Source organism: Heloderma suspectum, chromosome 6, assembly GCF_057233095.1.
Source record: "Heloderma suspectum isolate Gila_16-S chromosome 6, 16-S_ref, whole genome shotgun sequence".
NCBI lineage: Eukaryota > Metazoa > Chordata > Lepidosauria > Squamata > Helodermatidae > Heloderma > Heloderma suspectum.
Genome location: NC_139463.1, coordinates 75,348,448 through 75,365,382, shown reverse-complemented (window position 1 = coordinate 75,365,382; position 16,935 = coordinate 75,348,448). Strand labels below are relative to the sequence as shown.

General features: G+C 45.8%; 1 protein-coding gene across 2 annotated transcripts in view; it reads right to left on the bottom strand.

The window, feature by feature from the left end:
- TRPM4 (transient receptor potential cation channel subfamily M member 4) overlaps window positions 1-16,935 on the bottom strand; it is a 55,216-nt gene that overhangs the window by 25,623 nt on the left and 12,658 nt on the right. For both annotated transcript variants that reach the window (XM_084805021.1, XM_084805020.1), the window contains exons 7-12: window positions 15,400-15,464; window positions 9,610-9,792; window positions 8,930-9,029; window positions 8,553-8,668; window positions 2,689-3,033; window positions 618-746 (exon numbers count right to left, since the gene is read on the bottom strand). In XM_084805021.1, the coding sequence (XP_084661147.1) occupies window positions 618-746; window positions 2,689-3,033; window positions 8,553-8,668; window positions 8,930-9,029; window positions 9,610-9,792; window positions 15,400-15,464 (938 nt within the window). The remainder of the gene's footprint in view (window positions 1-617; window positions 747-2,688; window positions 3,034-8,552; window positions 8,669-8,929; window positions 9,030-9,609; window positions 9,793-15,399; window positions 15,465-16,935) is intronic.

Genomic DNA, 16,935 nt, shown 5'->3' with positions numbered 1-16,935 from the left:
TAGGGCTGATGGGAGTTGAAGTCCAAAACATCTGGAGGGCACCAGGTTGGAGACGCCTGCTCTAGCATCTCCAGCTAAGCCTGGAAATGTCTGAAGACAGACACTGCCGGTCACGGTAGCAGACACCATGGAGCTAGATGGACCACAGGTCTGACTTGGCATAAGGTGGTTTCCTGTGCTCATAAGTGGCCACTCCATAGCTCTGCAGAGCTGCCTCCCCCTGGCAGAATAAGCAAACCAGAGGAAAACACTTGCAAGGGGCAGGAGAAAGAGCCACAAGGTGGGGTGGGAGTGGGGAGATAATCAGAACAAATGGAAGTTGGACTGATCTAGGTCTCTGACTCCTGTCATCTCCAGCCAGCAGGGGGGTTGTAGTCCAACACATCTGGAGGCCTGGCCCAGGTTGGGGAAGGTTGAACGACACAGATAGTTACTTCCTGACAGTGAAATATGCAGAATCCTGGCAGATCTCCATACAGGAGCCTAAGAACAGCAGCCGGGGACAGCGTACACCTGCTCCCTGCCACGTACCCGTGACATCTCAAGTGAAGTGGACAGAGATTCATTCTCAGCAAAGTCTCTGTCCCTTTAAGAGGTAGATTCATTATCATACGCACCATTTCCCAGAAATACATGGCCATCTCTCTACGGTTCAGCAACACAGCCCATATAAACAGATCAGTCCAAGGGTTTGGTGAAAGTTCGTTGAGGTACACGGGATCTCCATTGGGTAACGATCCCTTGCTCTTCAGAGAGGAGAGAAAGGAGCACAATCAGCACAGGATCAGACACACCCTTGGAGGGTTGGTGTTCAAAAGCTACCCAAAATTTATGACCCCCCCACACACACACACGCACACAAAATAACCCACCCCAACTTTAGCCTCAACAACAATCTCAATGTTTTACTGAGAATGTGGAAATGGGATGCTCCAAATAAATTATTCCATTCAGCAACCTTTATTCAAAGATGTGCATGTTGCCTAAAAGTTCCAGTTCTTGAAAGTAATAGTTGAGACTTTGTGGAACCCAATTAGAAATTTGATAAGCAAAAGACTGTACAGGGGTATGGGCAGGAGAATACAGCCTTTTTTCCGGCACCGCCTGTTTATTTCCAAAAGAGTCTTCCACAATGAAGACTGGAAACTTATTTTTTTTAAAAAAATGGGCATTATTAGGAATCCGTTTCTGCACCAGCTATCACCCCAAATTCTATAGCACCGAACATCAAGTTCTGGAACTTGGACTATGACTCTGAATGTAAACAATTTATTTTTTTAAGTAAGTAAAATCATTTATTGTCCAAATCAATGGGCTGTAACAATTGCTTGATGAAGCAGTGCAGCGAAACAGTAATCGTCACAGCAACAATTAATTTCATTGCTGTTCAACATTTTTTGATGCAGCGTGATGGCAGCCACTATAAATAAGACAACCTTTTCAGCAATATCTGTCATTTTACCCAGTAGTCAGGACAAAGCTACATGTTATGAAGTGAACGCTGGGGAGGGGGGGATGGGCAAGCATAGAGAAATATTGGGGGGCAGGAAGGGAGTGTTTAAGCCTTCCTGTTGCCTGCAAGTTCCCCCCTGAAAATGCCCTCTCCAGCAATTCTTACCGTTTTTTCAGCATTACTGAAGCTAAGTAAAGGGAAACCTGACCAGCAATCTGGATAGGAGATCACTGGGATCTCCATTTCAAATCAGGATATATAAATATCATAAAGAATAAAGTCATAGATTTGGTATCGGGGGAGATTTTATTGAGATTTTCCATTTAGTCTGTCTCAGGCAGCTTTCTCCAACCTGGTGCCCTCCAGATGTTTTGGACTTCAACTCCCATCAGCAGAGCATGGCTAATGGTCAGGAATTCTGGGAGTTGTAGCCCAACACATTTGGAGGGTACCAGGTTGCAGAAGGTTGGTCTTAGGGTTTTCTATGGCTTATTTTGATGAAATAAATAACAGCCATTAATTAAACCCACTGTATGCGGGGGGGGGGGAGCACTACTAAATCTTTAATGCATGTAGGGACTTAGGGTCCTTGTTTTGGTTTAATTTTTGCCTACTTTACTTGGCCTGTTTTAGTTCTAACAATGGACAGTGCTCTGGGGAATAGATCTGGGGCCCAGGGAAATAAATTCAGGGCCGGGGCCCTGCTGGGCCCATTGGCCAAATGGCTGATGGCAATTTGAATCCAACAACATCTGGAGGGCCACCAGTTCCCCAGCCCTGAACTAAAGAGATAAATGGCCACCCTCCCAAGGAGAGATGTACAGATTTCATTAAACCCGTTCCATCTGCATTTTGCGGATCCATTGTCTGCTCATTGAAAGAATCACATTTTTTGTACAAGAATTTCATTAGTTTGCAAACACACACTTGCACTAATGCGTACTTGCGCAAATGTTGCGCATTTGCACACCAATGAAATTGCACAAATCCCCCTGAAAATAAACAACCGGTCTGTAAGTCCACATAATCCATGCAACTCGGAAAAAGCCAGTCCGCTGCAGAATCTGCAGGTCAGATTCATAGAAATCCAAACTCATCTGAATCTGCTGCGGATTCCTCCAACATCCTTACCCCCAAGATTCCTTCTCATTCTCGTCTCCCCAAAGTCCCCTGCCAATCCCTGCGGTGCTCCCAACATGACCACCCACACATCTCCCGATACCGCTGCAACCTACCCCTGTCCCTTTGTGGCCAACAGGGTGCAGTCCAGCATAAAAGGGAGCACAAACATCCCCCATAAGCTCATGCAGGATGTGGGCCACCTGGGGCAGGTGGAAATCAGGTGGAAGCCGCTCCAGCAGCAGGTCTTCAGGAGGCGGGGAGGGCTCAGGGCTGGCGGCCTGGCGCCGCTGCAGAAGCTGGTGGAGCAGCGAGACCTCAGGGGCCCCCGCATAGAGGCGCTCCAGCTCTTTCCAGGTCAGGAACTGCCCAACATCCAAGCCGTTCTCCACGAAGAGGCGCACTAAGGCAGGGCGGTCCCCTAGCAAAGCGTCGCGCATTGGTTCCACCAGCAAGCTGGGCTGCAAGAAACAGCAGAGCAGGAACGATGGTAAAAGAGGATTTGGGGTGGCATGTTATGTTATGCATCTCATGGGAATAGCTGAAGGTCATGATCAGGCTTTCCCAAGTGCAATCATCACGCTTTAGCTGCTCTGGAGGGGATTTCGGTTGAGCAACGGTCCCGCCCCAAAGGTGTCCCTCTGCACCATCCCAACTCCTCATCTCCTTATTCTGTACTCTGACCTCCCTCCAAAGATAGTTCACAGCTAACCTTCATCCACAGCTTATTCATCCCTTGCACTTTCCTTGCTACTTAATATGGTGGTGCCGTCAGAGAAAGACTTTGGGGCAGATGTCCAGGGCCCCACTCAGCAGAATGAGCAGGAGGGGCCCCTGAAATGCAGCAGGGCTGGCTTACCACATTTTTAAGTAAGTGAGGAAAGGCATAAAGTCCACAGTCTAAAATTACATAACTGTACCATGGCACTTAAAACTGTCCTCCTACCAAGTGCATTACAGGAGCTAAAACTAAATTCATAGAATCATAGAATAGTAGGGTTGGAAGGGGCCTACAAGACCATTGAGTCCAACCTCCTGCTCAATGCAGGAACCCAAGTCACAGCATCCCTGACAGACGGCTGTCCAGCCTCATCTTGAATGCCTCCAGTGTGGGAGAGCCTACCACCTCCCTAGGTAATTGGTTCCATTGTCGTATTGCTCCAACAGTCAGGAGGTTTCTCCTGATGTTCAGCCGGAATCTGGCTTCCTGTAACTTGAGCCCATTATTCCATGTCCTGCACTCTGGGATGATCGAGAAGAGATCCTGGCCTTCTTCTCTGTGGCAACCTTTCAAGTACTTGAAGAGCGCTATCCTATCTCCCTTCAGTCTTCTCTTCTCTAGGCTAAACATGCCCAGTTCTTTCAGTCTCTCTTCATAGGGCTTTGTTTCCAGTCCCCTGATCACCTTCGTTGCCCTCCTCTGAGCCCTCTCCAGCTTGTCTGCATCCTTCTTCAACTGTGGTGCCCAGAACTGGACACAGTACTCCTGGTAAGGCCTAACCAGTGCTGAGTAGAGGGGAACTAGTACTTCCCGGGATTTGGTAGCTATGCTTCTATTAATGCAGCCCAAAAAAACATTTGTCTTTTTTGCAGCCACATCACGTTGTTGGCTCATATTCAGCTTGTGATCTACAACAGTTCCAAGATCCTTCTCGCCTGTAGTGTGGTTGAGACAAGTATCTCCCATCCTGTAACTGTGCATTTGGTTTCTTTTTCCTAGGTGCAGAACTTGGCGTTTATCCCTATTAAATTTCATTCTGTTGTTTTCTGCCCAACACTCCAGTCTATCAAGATCACTTTGAATTTTGTTTCTGGCTTCCAACGTATTAGCTATCCTGCCCAATTTTGTGTCATCTGCAAATGTGATCAGCATTCCCTGCACCTCCTCCTCCAAGTCATTAATCAAAATGTTGAAGAGCACTGGGCCCAGGACTGAGCCTTGTGGTACCCCGCTCGTTACCTGTCCCCAGTTTGAGAAGATCCCATTGATAAGCACTCTGAGTCCGATTCTGTAGCCAACTGTGAATCCACCTGATAGTTGTTTCATCTAGCCCACTTTGAGCTAGTTTGCTCATCATGATGTTATCGAAAGCTTTGCTGAAGTCAAGGTATATTATGTCCACAGCATTCCCACAGTCCACGAAGGAGTTTACCTGATCAAAAAATGAGATCAGATTTGTCTGGCAGGATTTGTTCTTGACAAATCCATGCTGGCTTCAAGTAATCACTGCATTGTTTTCAAGGTGCTTACAGACGGATTGTTTTATAATCTGCTCCAGAATTTTCCCAGGGACTGATGTCATACTGACTAGTCTGTAGTTCCCAGGTTCCTCCTTTTTACCCTTTTTGAAGATAGGGACAACATTAGCCCTCCTCCAATCATCTGGCACTTCACCCGTCCTCCATGATTTCTCAATAGACAGTGATTCTGAGAGCTTTTCTGCCAGTTCCTTTATTACTCTAGGATGTAATTCAAAGTAATTAGGTGTTCCTTAACCATATGCCTATCAATCTCAAGCTGCAATCCTGCTCCTTCAGCCTGTACTTCGCCTTTGCCAGGGAGGTCATAGACCCTCTTTTGGGAGAAGACTGAGCCAAAGTAGGAACTGAGCTCTTCTGCCTTTTCTTTGTCATCTGTTATCATTTTGTCATCCATATTTAATAGCTGAACCACCATTTCTGTCCTCTGTCTTTTACTATGCATGTATCTGAAGAAAGCCTTTTTGTTGCTTTTAGCATCCCTCGCTAACCTCGGCTCGTTCTCAGCTTTAGCCTTCCTGATGCCATCCCTGCAATTCTGTGCTACCTGCCTGTGCTCTTCCTTTGTTGTTTGGCCTTCCTTCCACTTCCTATATGTGTCCTTTTTTGTTTTCAGGTGATCTCTAAGCCTTCTGTGAAGCCACATTGTCTTCTTCTGTTGTCTCCCACTTTTTCTTCTTGTTGGAATTGTTTGTAATTGTGCCTTGAGAATTTCCTTTTTTAAAAGCTCCCACCCATCTTGGACTCCTTTTCTCATTAGAGTCATTTGCCATGGGGCCTTGCTTATCATTGTTCTGAGTTTATTAAAATCATCTTTCCTAAAATCCAGGGTATGCGTTTGGCTACACTTGGCTTTTGCTTCTTTTCGAACCAAGAACACAAGTACAACATGGTCACTTTCCCCCAGAGTTCCTGTAACTGCTACTTTATCCATTAAGTCATCTCTGTTGGTTCGGATCAAGTCAAGGATAGCCGATCCTCTAGTTCCTTCCTTTACTTTCTGTAGGAGGAAGTTATCTGCAACACAAGTCAGGAATTTCTTGGAGGGGCTATGTTTTGCAGAATTTGTCTCCCGACAAATATTGGGGAAATTGAAGTCCCCCATTACTACTACATCATGCTTCCTTCAAACATTGGCACTTTGTTTTTCAAAAATTTCATCCTCGTCTTCTCCTTGGTTGGGTGGCCAGTAGTAGATTCCAACCACCAGGTTCCTTTTATTCTGTGCTCCATTTATTTTAACCCAGATGCTCTCGATGAGGCCACCAAGCTCATCCTCCTGTATTTCTGTGCAGAGATATGTATTTTTTAACATATAGTGCAACCCCACCTCCCTTTCTGCTCCTCCTGTTCTTTTTGAACAAGTTGTATCCTTCAATTGCTGTATTCTAGTCATGAGAGTCATCCCACCAAGTCTCAGTTACACCTATCAAGTCATAATTTCCCTCCTGTATTAAGAGTTCAAGTTTGTTCTGTTTGTTTCCCATACTCTGGGCATTAGTATATAGAAATCGAAGACCATGTGCTTTATGGTCTGGCTTTCTTCCTACATGTTTGTGAAGACTATTACTGGGCACTATTAGAGCTGTTCTCTCCATTGAGGTGCATGAGCCTTCGTCCACTGTTACCCCCAACGTTACGTCTCCCTTCCCCGTAGGATTCAGTTTCAAGCCCTCCTGATAAAGTTCTTCATGCTGTGGCCAAACACATTCTTCCCAGCCTTTGTGAGGTGCAACCCACCCCTTGCCAACAGTCCATCTTCCAGGAAGTATAGCCCGTGGTCCCAGAATCCAAATCTCTCTCGTCGGCACCACCTTTGTAGCCAGTCATTCACCCGGAGTATTTTTCTTTCCCTTTCTATCCCTCTTCTAACTACTGGAAGGATGGATGAGAAAACTATCTGGGCCCTAAAATTCTTGAGTTTCCTTCCCAAAGCTTCAAAGTCTGACATGATTTCTTCGTAGCTCCACTTGGCGGTATCATTTGTTCCTACATGGATGAGAAGAAAGGGATACCTGTCAGTGGGCTTTATGAGTGCAGGCAACCTTTCAGTCACGTCTCTAATCTGTCCTCCCAGGAGACAACATATCTGGCGAGTCCACGGGTCTCCGCGACATACTTGGGTTTCAATTCCACACAGCAAGGAGTCTCCCACTACTACTACTCTTCTCTTCTTGTGTTGTAGGCCTTGGTTTCATCGCCTCTGCTTGACTGACCTTCAGCCTCTTGCTCACTCTCATGCAGGTTCCCCTGTAATTCTTCCTCTGCAGGCTGTCCTCCAGTCTCATCCTCAAGTACCTGGAAACAGTTCCATAGCTCCACTGCTTCCACTGGTGCAGGGTGGCTTCTAGTTCTTCTGCTCCTAACTGTCACCCTTTTCCAAGGAGTATCCTGTACTGCATTTTTCCTCACCTCAGCATTTTCCTCTTCTGCCTCAACTTGCTATTGCTCTTCAAGCTTCTGTTCATCACTTTGCTGCTGTAGTTCCACTGTTCTGTCCAGGAACTCTTCGTGTTCTCTTATTCCCTGGACGATCAACAGTCGCGGCTCCAGTCCTCTTATTTTTTCTTCCAGCAGGGTGAACAACTTTCACTTGTTGCACGTGTAGGCCATGTTGTTCTCAGGCAAGAAAACAAACATTGCACAGACCTTGCAGGTCACCACCACTGGAGAGTCTTGTCCTTCCATAGTCTCTTTTCCCTTTTGTGTCTAGCTTTCTGATTGTACTAGAGTAGCTTGTGTTTGGTCCTCTACTCACTGGAGGTTAAAAACAGAGTCCCACTGGTATGGAAGTGTGTGTTACAAGAAAAATAAATTTTAAAAAAGTTTTGATATTAAAAAAAATGTTAGGAGCCTCCCCCTTGACCTCCCCTGGCCAACTCCTGTTCGCTCTCTCTGATCACTCGCTCTCTGGGAGCTTGCTTGCTTCTATAGTCCCTAGACCAGCTGGAGCAGCTTCCTATGCTCTGCTCTGCTCGGAGATGGGAAACAGACTGAAACTTTCTGCCCATACAGCTGCTGGGAGTACTCAGGCCATACCCCCTCAATTCAATTGGAGCTCTCAGGAGCACCCGGTGAGCTCACAGCCACTCAGAAGGGAATTGTTCAGGTTTTTTTTTTAAAGATCTAACATCTCTGTCCTTGCCTCTATTATCACCAAAGGGCAATTTCAAACGGGCCCCTGTGTTTGTTGCCTGTGATGTAGCCACCACATGGATGCTTGATGTGGGGGCTTATCCCTGTGGCTTTCTGGTCCATGTGTTTCCAAGCCGTGGAAAGAATCCCTTTTGTCTTCATCTTGTTTCAGCAATTGGAGGGGACTTTAAGAGGCAGCTAGGGTGCTCCTGACACAGGGGAGTAGATGTGTGGCGGGAGTCCGGCAGGTGGCTGGCTAGCTGGAGACAGTGGATGCAGGGGGAAGCAGGGGCCCAGTGTGTGTGTGCACATGTGTACATAATCTGCCACCCCTGCCATGTGCTGCCTGAGTCAAGCGACTCACGTTGGTTCATGGAAGGGATGGTCCTACCTGACCTACCCCCAAACTGCAATCTATTTCCTCCGTGCTGTCTCCATTCTGTGTTCTGCTTCCCAAGGATTCCCTCCATCTCTTCTCCCCTTCCCTTTCATGTTCCCACTGGGCCTCCAGTATCCTCTCACCTATTTTCCATATGGAACCCCCTTCCCTTCCCTTCCCTTCCCTCCCACATCATTGCTGACTTACCTCCCACAGAACGTCCCCACAGAACAGCTCAGTGCTGGCGATGTCCACGCGGTTCCAGGCTACAGCCAGACGCAGTTCATCCAGGTAGCAGCTGGCCTCGCTTGAACGCCTACAGGCTGCCAGAAGGGGAGAAGATGAGACCACCAATAGCTTTAGCTTCCCCCTCAATCCCTTCAATCCTTTGCTGCACTATAAATGGGGGTGGGGGGTGATGGTGGTGGGTGCAAGAAGGGGGAATACTAGTAAGGGTGGGGAGAAATTTGCAAAAAGGAGATCTTTGCAAGGAGGAGATGTTCATGGAGTAGAATTTGTGGAAATGGGGTAAGAGTTCATTTCAAAATCAAGGTTACCAGAGGTATCTGTGTTAGGATACCTACCTTTCACCAGGGCTTTTAGCAGGATAGTCTCAAACTCCTCCAGACCCTCATGGTCTGAATAGACTGTCACCAGTTCCCGCAGAGCTCCAATATGCTCCACCTGGTGAGAAGAAGCATGGAAAGACCCTTGGAGATCTCTCAGAAAACATGAGGTCCCCTCTCTCCAGAGAGAGAGAGAAAAGGGGTTCCCTAGGGACTAGTGAGCCATCTGGGGGGATGGGAGGAAAGTTTCAAAAACTCAAATATCATAGGAAGAAATCTCAATTAACTCAAAGCAGTGCTGGCTCCAGGTTTTTGAGGGTTCTTGGGCAAGTCACCCTCAATGGGCCCCCTCACCACCATTGTTACCAGCTGCTTTTGCTCCTCCTCCTCTTCCTCATCATTGCTGCCACTTACTTACTTGATAGGCAGAGAGTCAGTAAACAAGTAGGCAGTGGCATGTATTGCTCATGTTTCTCACCACCATCAATGTCTGAGCCAGAGAGAAAGGCAGTTGAACAAGCAAATTGTAATGGTGAAAAGGAGGAGCAACTCCAGGGGGCTCTTGTCTGTGGGCCCTTGCTGGGGTGTGGGCCCTTGGCAGGTGCCCGATCATGCCAACCCTTGGTGCCAGCCCTGATTCCAAGAGTTCTGGGGAACCCATAGAGAAAAAAGAGGGGGGTGTTGTTCCTAGATCCCACCTCCTCTGCCAAGTCCTCCAGTTCATTGTCAGGGAACTTTCCTTGCATCTTCTTCATTGCCAGCATCTTCAGGGATTCTCCGGGTTGTGTCTCTTCGAGCAACTCAGCCAAGCAGTCAGCTGCTCCCCCAGTTCCTGCCAAGAGCAGGCAGGGGATAGAGGCATCGACAGCCTCAGATACACGCTGGAGAAAAGGAATGAGACAGAAGCTGTTGGCGTGAGGAGATGAACCCCCCTGGAACCTACTAAGCTGTCCCCTCCAAAAGACACCTTCTCTGGGACCCCAGCACCTTTTCCACACTCCACTCAGCAACAGCTCCTTCCCAACAAGTTCTGTGTTGGTCCACCCAGTGAACCCCCCCATCTCCCAATATGGGCCTCCTTTCAGTGCCCTTCCCTCCAAAAATTCCCTCTCCCTACATCTAATCTTCTTCAACTGCTCCCATTATATATACACTCTCTATCATATTCCTCTCCATCTCTGCCCGCACCAATGACCTCCCTTCCCATATTTGTCCTCTTGTAGACTCCTTGTCTAATGGCAGAAAGCGAAGAGGCTCTAAAGAGCCTCTTGTTGAGGGTGAAAGAGGAGAGTGCAAAAGCTGGTTTGAAACTCAACATTAAAAAAACTAAGATCATGGCATCTGGCCCCATCACTTCCTGGCATATAGAAGGGGAAGAAATGGAAGCAGTGACAGATTTTATTTTCTTGGGCTCCAAGATCACCGCAGACGGCGACTGTAGCCATGACATTAAAAGATGCTTGCTCCTTGGGAGGAAAGCTATGGCAAACCTAGACAGCATAGTAAGAAGCAGAGACATCACCTTGCTGACAAAGGTCCGTATAATCAAAGCTATGATTTTCCCAGTAGTAACATATGGCTGTGAGAGCTGGACTATAAGGAAGGCTGAGTGCTGAAGAATTGATGCTTTCGAACTGTGGTGCTGAAGAAGACTCTTACGAGTCCCCTGGACTGCAAGGAGGTCAAATCAGTCCATCCTAAAGGAAATCAACCCTGACTGCTCATTGGAAGGACAGATACTGAAACTGAAGCTCAAATATTTTGGCCACTTAATGCGAAGAGAAAACTCTCTGGAAAAGACCCTGATGCTGGGAAAGACTGAAGGCAAAAGGAGAAGGGGACGGCAGAGGATGAGATGGCTAGATAGCATCACTGATGCAATGAATATGGACTTGAGCACGCTCCGGGAGAGAGCGCAGGACAGGAAGGCCTGGCGTGCTATGGTCCATGGGGTCACGAAGGGTCGGACACGACTGAACGACTGAACAACAACAACAAAGACTCCTTGTCTGTCCCAATCAGCCCCATCCCTTTCATCTCCCACAACCCCTTAGTCCACATCCACCCCAAATCTTCCTCCTCACACCTTCCCCCACCCTTCTTCCTTACAAACATATTTACAGATCCAAAAATTTGGGATTTCTTCCCCCGCTTCCCTCCACAAGGAGAATTTTGCACCCCTTTAAGGTGCATGAATCCTGCCTCCACCTTCACTGTTGGGCCTCTCTCCAACAGATGCTTTCCATTCTCTATTCTCTGGTGCCCCCAGTTTTCTTCCAACACTTTACACATTTCACCCCATGGTCCTTTTTCCACCATCTATGTCTGATCCTTCACATAGTTCCTTGCTCTGTTTCTATGTCATCATGATCACCTCCTAGCTCCACCCCAAGCCAGTAGCGCACTTAGATAATTAAGCGCACAATCCTATGCAGATAGGCGGCCGCCTGCAAACACAGAGGTGACCGCTTATGCAATGCAGGGCAGGAGAAGCATGGCAGGGATAATTCAGGATGGAGGAGTGGGGGAGGAGGCTGCCGTACGACACGTAGGATGTGTCATACCAGTATTTCCGTCCTCCCCACCCCAGAACGCCCTGTTTCAGCGGCTCCATGCTCCTCTTGTGAGCACGAAGCATGGGACTTCTCTGCGCTGCTGTGAGGCAGCACGGAAGGGGGGGAAGATCAGTTCTCCAGGCTCCGAGGTCAGTGCCTGGAAAACAAGATATCCTATGGCCATCTAGGCACTGACTAGCAGCCATAGGATTGCTCCCTTAGAGTCTGCACTTAACGGTCTTGCAAGGAGGGAAGATACTTTAGACCAGAGCTTTCCAAACTGTGTGCCGCGACACATTAGTGTGTCGGCAGCAGTGTGTAGGTGTGTTGCGCAAAATGCAGAAAATTGTGCGGAAGGGCACCGCGGAGCTCCCTTACGTTTGCTTCCCTTGACCCCTCCCCCAGAACTTCCTAAAGCAGCTCATGTTAAAGCAGCTTAGCTGCTAAGGCTTAGGTGCTTAACATTAGCTGCTTTAGGATCATGTGGCGTCTTAACGTAGGACACACGTGATTGGCGATGTTGGAGCGGTACAGCGAGGAGTGTGGTAACATTGGCTGCAGGAGGAGTGTGGAGAATTCGAAGTTAGCAGAGCAATTAGTCGAGCAATTTGCAATCAGCTTGGGCAAGAGGCTTCCCCGCGTCCTCGGTGCGGCTGCAGGGCAGCAGGGGAGAACAACGGCCTGCTGGACGCCCCCAGAGCAGGGAGGGCTGTGCCGGGCAGGCGAGGAGCTTCGAGCCTAAGCTCCCCGGAAAGGTAGAGGCACGGGGTGAAGAGGGGGGAAGGGAGGCACTGCTCTGGGAGCAGAGCTCGGCCGACGTTGGCGCCAGCACGGAGAAGTGGCAGCGGCCACCAGCCCTGCGTGGTTTCAGGCGTGCCCTTCGCAGACTTCTGCACCGCGCTGCTGCGCGGCCAGGCCAGAGTAACACGCAGGTGGAAACGCCGCCTGGGACTACACCAAGTGGGCCGTCCGCCATCTTGGCCAGTCGGAACAGAGCTCAGTTGATTTCTGCCATCTATTTTTATTTTTACTCTGCTGTAATTGTGGATTAACCACCCACTGGCAGTGTACCACCAGAGAGTGTTGGAACTGGACTCTGGACATAGGCATTGCAAATATTTACAGCAGTATAGCCTTGTAGTGAGACATATATTTACACCATTTTTGTTGGACTTTTGCTTCTCTACTTCATGTGTTTTTGCAGCTGAGCTCCTACCTGGACCTATGTGTCCTAATATGTATTGTAAATACTTAAGTTAATTTTGTTTATTTTTCACATTTTCTCCTGGTCCTGATTCCTATCTTTATCTCACTTTATCACTGTGGGAGTGGAGCGCAGGTGCTGTTATTTTCATAAGAAAAAACAGAGAAAGATAAGCGCTAAAAACAGTCCTGTTATTTTCATATTTAGTTAATGCTAAAACCTAGAAATAAATTTGCATAGATGTATTCATTACACTGCAGTTGAATTACCCGTAAAATGGATACATTTCTAATTAAGAAAAGGAAAGTTGGTGAAGATGACATTTGCAATGAACAAAATGTAGCCGCTATAGAGGAAACTACGCAAGAATCAACTGTTGAACGGTCTGTATTAGTACATAAGAAGTGTAAAGCAACAATTTCCAAGCCTTGTTTATACAGTAAAGATTATATGAAACTGGGGTTCACATTTTCTGGTAATGAAAACAATCCTTGTCCCCAGTGTTTAGTTTGTGGGGATATACTTGCAAATGAAAGTATGGTGCCAAATAAATTAAAGCGTCATTTTACCTCAAAACACTGTTATTTGTCAGAAAAACCAGTAGAACACTTTACTGAGCTTTCAAAATCTATAAAGAAGCAGTCTGCATCATTCACAAAGAGAATGAAGACATCAGAGAAAGCTCAAAAGGCAAGTTACTTGGTTGCTCAAATAATTGCCAAAAACAAGGACCCACATGCTATTGCCAAAACCACCATAAAGGAATCTTGCTGTGCTATTGTTCGAACAATGTTTGGGCCCGAATTTGAGATAGAAGTTAATAAGATCCCTTTGGCAGATAACACAATCGGAAGACGTATTCAAGACATGTCTGATGACATTAAGCAGCAAATGAAGGATATTTTTCAAGACGATAATATGATCTTTACATTGCAATTAGATGAAGCAACAGATGTCAGTGGGGTAGCACAATTATTGGTTTTTATACGTTTCATTCATACTGACAGAATTATTGAGCAATTCTTGTGTTGTCTAGAACTTCCAATGAGAACTAGAAGTGAAGATATATTTAAAACTTTTGATTGCTTCATGAAGAAAAATAATTTGCAATGGTTAAATTATGTAGGAATATGCACAGATGGCGCACCCTCAATGGTTGGTTCAACAAAAGGTTTTATAGCTTTAGCAAAGAAAGAGAATGAAAATATTATAATTACTCATTGCTTTTTACATCGCGAAGCACTAGTTGCGCAAACCATTGGAAATGAATTAAGAAAAGTTTTGGACAAAGTGGTTCAAATGGTCAATTACATTAAAAGTAGACCTCTTCAATCAAGATTATTTGCTCATATTTGTGAAGACACGGGGGCAAGGTTTTAAAAGCTTCTACTACACACAGAAGTTTGTTGGCTCTCAAGAGGTCGAGTGCTTTGTCACATATATGAATTGAGGGAAATGATGCTTAAACATTTTGAGGAAAATCAGCAAAATGAATTCTGCGATCTAATTCAAAGCAAACTTTGGTGCACGAAATTGGCATATCTTGCTGACATATTTGAACATTTGAATAAAATAAACACCAGTATGCAAGGAAAAGGAGAAAATATCTTAACAGCAGTACATAAAATTTGTGCTAAGAGAGACAAAATAGCAATTTGGAAAAGGAAAGTGAAAGAAGGAAATTTTGAAATGTTTTCCAAAACTGCTGAGTGCCAGCTAAAATGCGATATCAGCTTGCTAATTGTTGACCATTTAACATTCCTTGGAGAGAAAGTTCATCATTACTTCCCAAATGTTGAAATCCAAGACTATGATTGGATCAGAAATCCATTTCTTTCAACTGCAATGAGGAACTTTTCACTTATTGAAGAAGAAGAATTAGCTGACATAAAAAATGATCAAAATCTGTTAATGATGCATGAACAGGGTGACTTAGACAGCTTTTGGATTCGAATTTCAAAAATGCATCCAAACATAGCTAAAAAAGCGTTAAAAATTCTTCTGCAGTTTTCTACTACATACATTTGTGAAGTATCCTTTTCATCGATGGCAAACTTAAAGACACTGAAACGTGGAAGCTTAAAAATGCTTGATGATGAAATGCGAGTGTCTTTATCTAATATTCCGCCAAATATTGAAAAGCTGTGTTCATCCCATCGACCTCATACATCCCATTAAAATGGTAAGTAGTCATTGGTGTTATTCAACTTTTTAAAATTCTTGCACATATTTACATACTGTTACTCATAAATGACAACAATGTATGTTATTATCTTACAAACTATATTTTAAAAAATATAAATGAAAGGTTTTCATGAGATATGTTGTATCCCCATACATTTCGTTATTACAATTTATGTACGTGTCCGTATCTCTTATAACGGGTTAGTTTAACCTCCTGTTTGCTAGTAAAACTGAATTACCGTGTCACGAAATGATGCATGTCTAAAATGTGTGTCACCAACATGAAAAGTTTGGAAAGCCCTGCTTTAGACGGTAACGTGTATTACTTTACTTACTTCAAATGGTCTTACAGGTGGGGCTCTTTCAATGGTATTGTGTATTACTTCACTTCCTTCAAAATGTGGTACACCTGCCCTGCTGCATTTCAGGGCCCAGCTGCCCATTCTGATGAGTGGGGCCCTGACGTCTGCCCCAAAGTTCTACCTGATGGCACCGCTGCCCCAAACCTTCCACCACTTCCCTCCACAAGATCGCAGACCCATTACCTTGAACATAGCTGAGTCCCCACCAATGAGCAGCACTAACACAGGGATCTCAATACTTCCGAGACCTATGGTAGGCAGTAAAAGAGGGGAAATAGATGAGGGAGCAGAGACCCCACAGGCCTAGGAGGAGCAAGTACTAGAAAACCAATGCAGGGTAAGAAAGGGCAAATATTTTGGGGTACCAGGGAGGAAATATACTGTGAGGAAAGCTGACCAGTTACATAAAAGTATAGCAATGGGCATTACTGTGTATGAATTAACAAGGCAGGAAATCCTGGCCTAGTTCTCACTAGGGTGGTAAAACACTACCTGGACTGTACTATTTCTGACAACAGGTGGGGGAGCACAAATTTATTGTTTCTCCATACAAAAAGTTCCTTCGGGCGCAATTCTATGCAGGTTTAGACAGTGAAACGGCCTACAACTCCCAGCATTCCCCTGCCAGCCATGCTGGCTGGGAAATGCTGGGAGTTGTAGGCCTTTTCTCTGTCTAAACCTGCATAGGATTGCGCCCTTAGAAAACTAGGTATTAGGGAATAGGGTTCTAATCTAGCCCTCTCTCTGACATTACTATGGATATTTCTGCATACAGAGAATTTTGTTTATCGATATACAAAGGAACATTCACTCATGTGTGCTGAAGACTGAAGTGATACAGCCCAAACACAGGTTTACCTGCACCTCAGAGAGAAGTAGGCCTCTGCCTCACCCTTATGGATGTGGGAAATAGGTCCTTTTTCTGAGGGGGCGGCACCACCATATTATCTCACCACCAGGCCTCGCATTGTTTGGCTTATTTATCTGATACTGTTTTTTTTTTTTAATTCTATGAAAATGTGTGAATCTGAGGAGGAGATGTAAGGTCACCACTGGCATGAAGTTAAACAGAAGTGACAGTAATAAACAAGAGTGCAATCAAGGACAGCTGAAACAGGAACCATGACAGAACAGCCTCTGTTTTTATTTTTAACTGTGTGTAGCTGGGATGGGATCTGGACCACATTAAAACAGGGAAGGGTGCATTTTGTATTTAACGGTAGGTCACTAGTTTTGGGAGAAACAGTAAATGGGGGAGAGGCATGATTTGCAGTCAAGTATAGGCAGCAAAGAAACCATGAGGTCTGTCCAAAGGGTTGGATTCAGACTCAGACGACCTGCGAGTAACGCCATTGAAATCAATGGGACCTAAGGTAGTCCTAACTACCTTAGGTCCCATTAATTTCAATGGAGCTACTGCAGTATACTTCCAGGCAGACGTCTCTTAGTGCTGTCAATCAAAAGGCATTGTGCAGCTATTCTGTCTTTTCCCTCCTGAACAGATTTTTTGTGGAAAGAAAAAAAGGAATGGAAGAAGCAAGTAGAAGATTACCTTGTTTGGACCCCCTGTAAAATTCCATGAATCAGGCAGGATGATTACATGATAAAAGCCTTGTCTGAAACATCCTAATACAATTCAGTACAGCAGAGATAGGTGACCCGGTGCCCTCCAAATATTTTGGACTATAACTCCCATAACCTCTTACCGATGCTCATGCT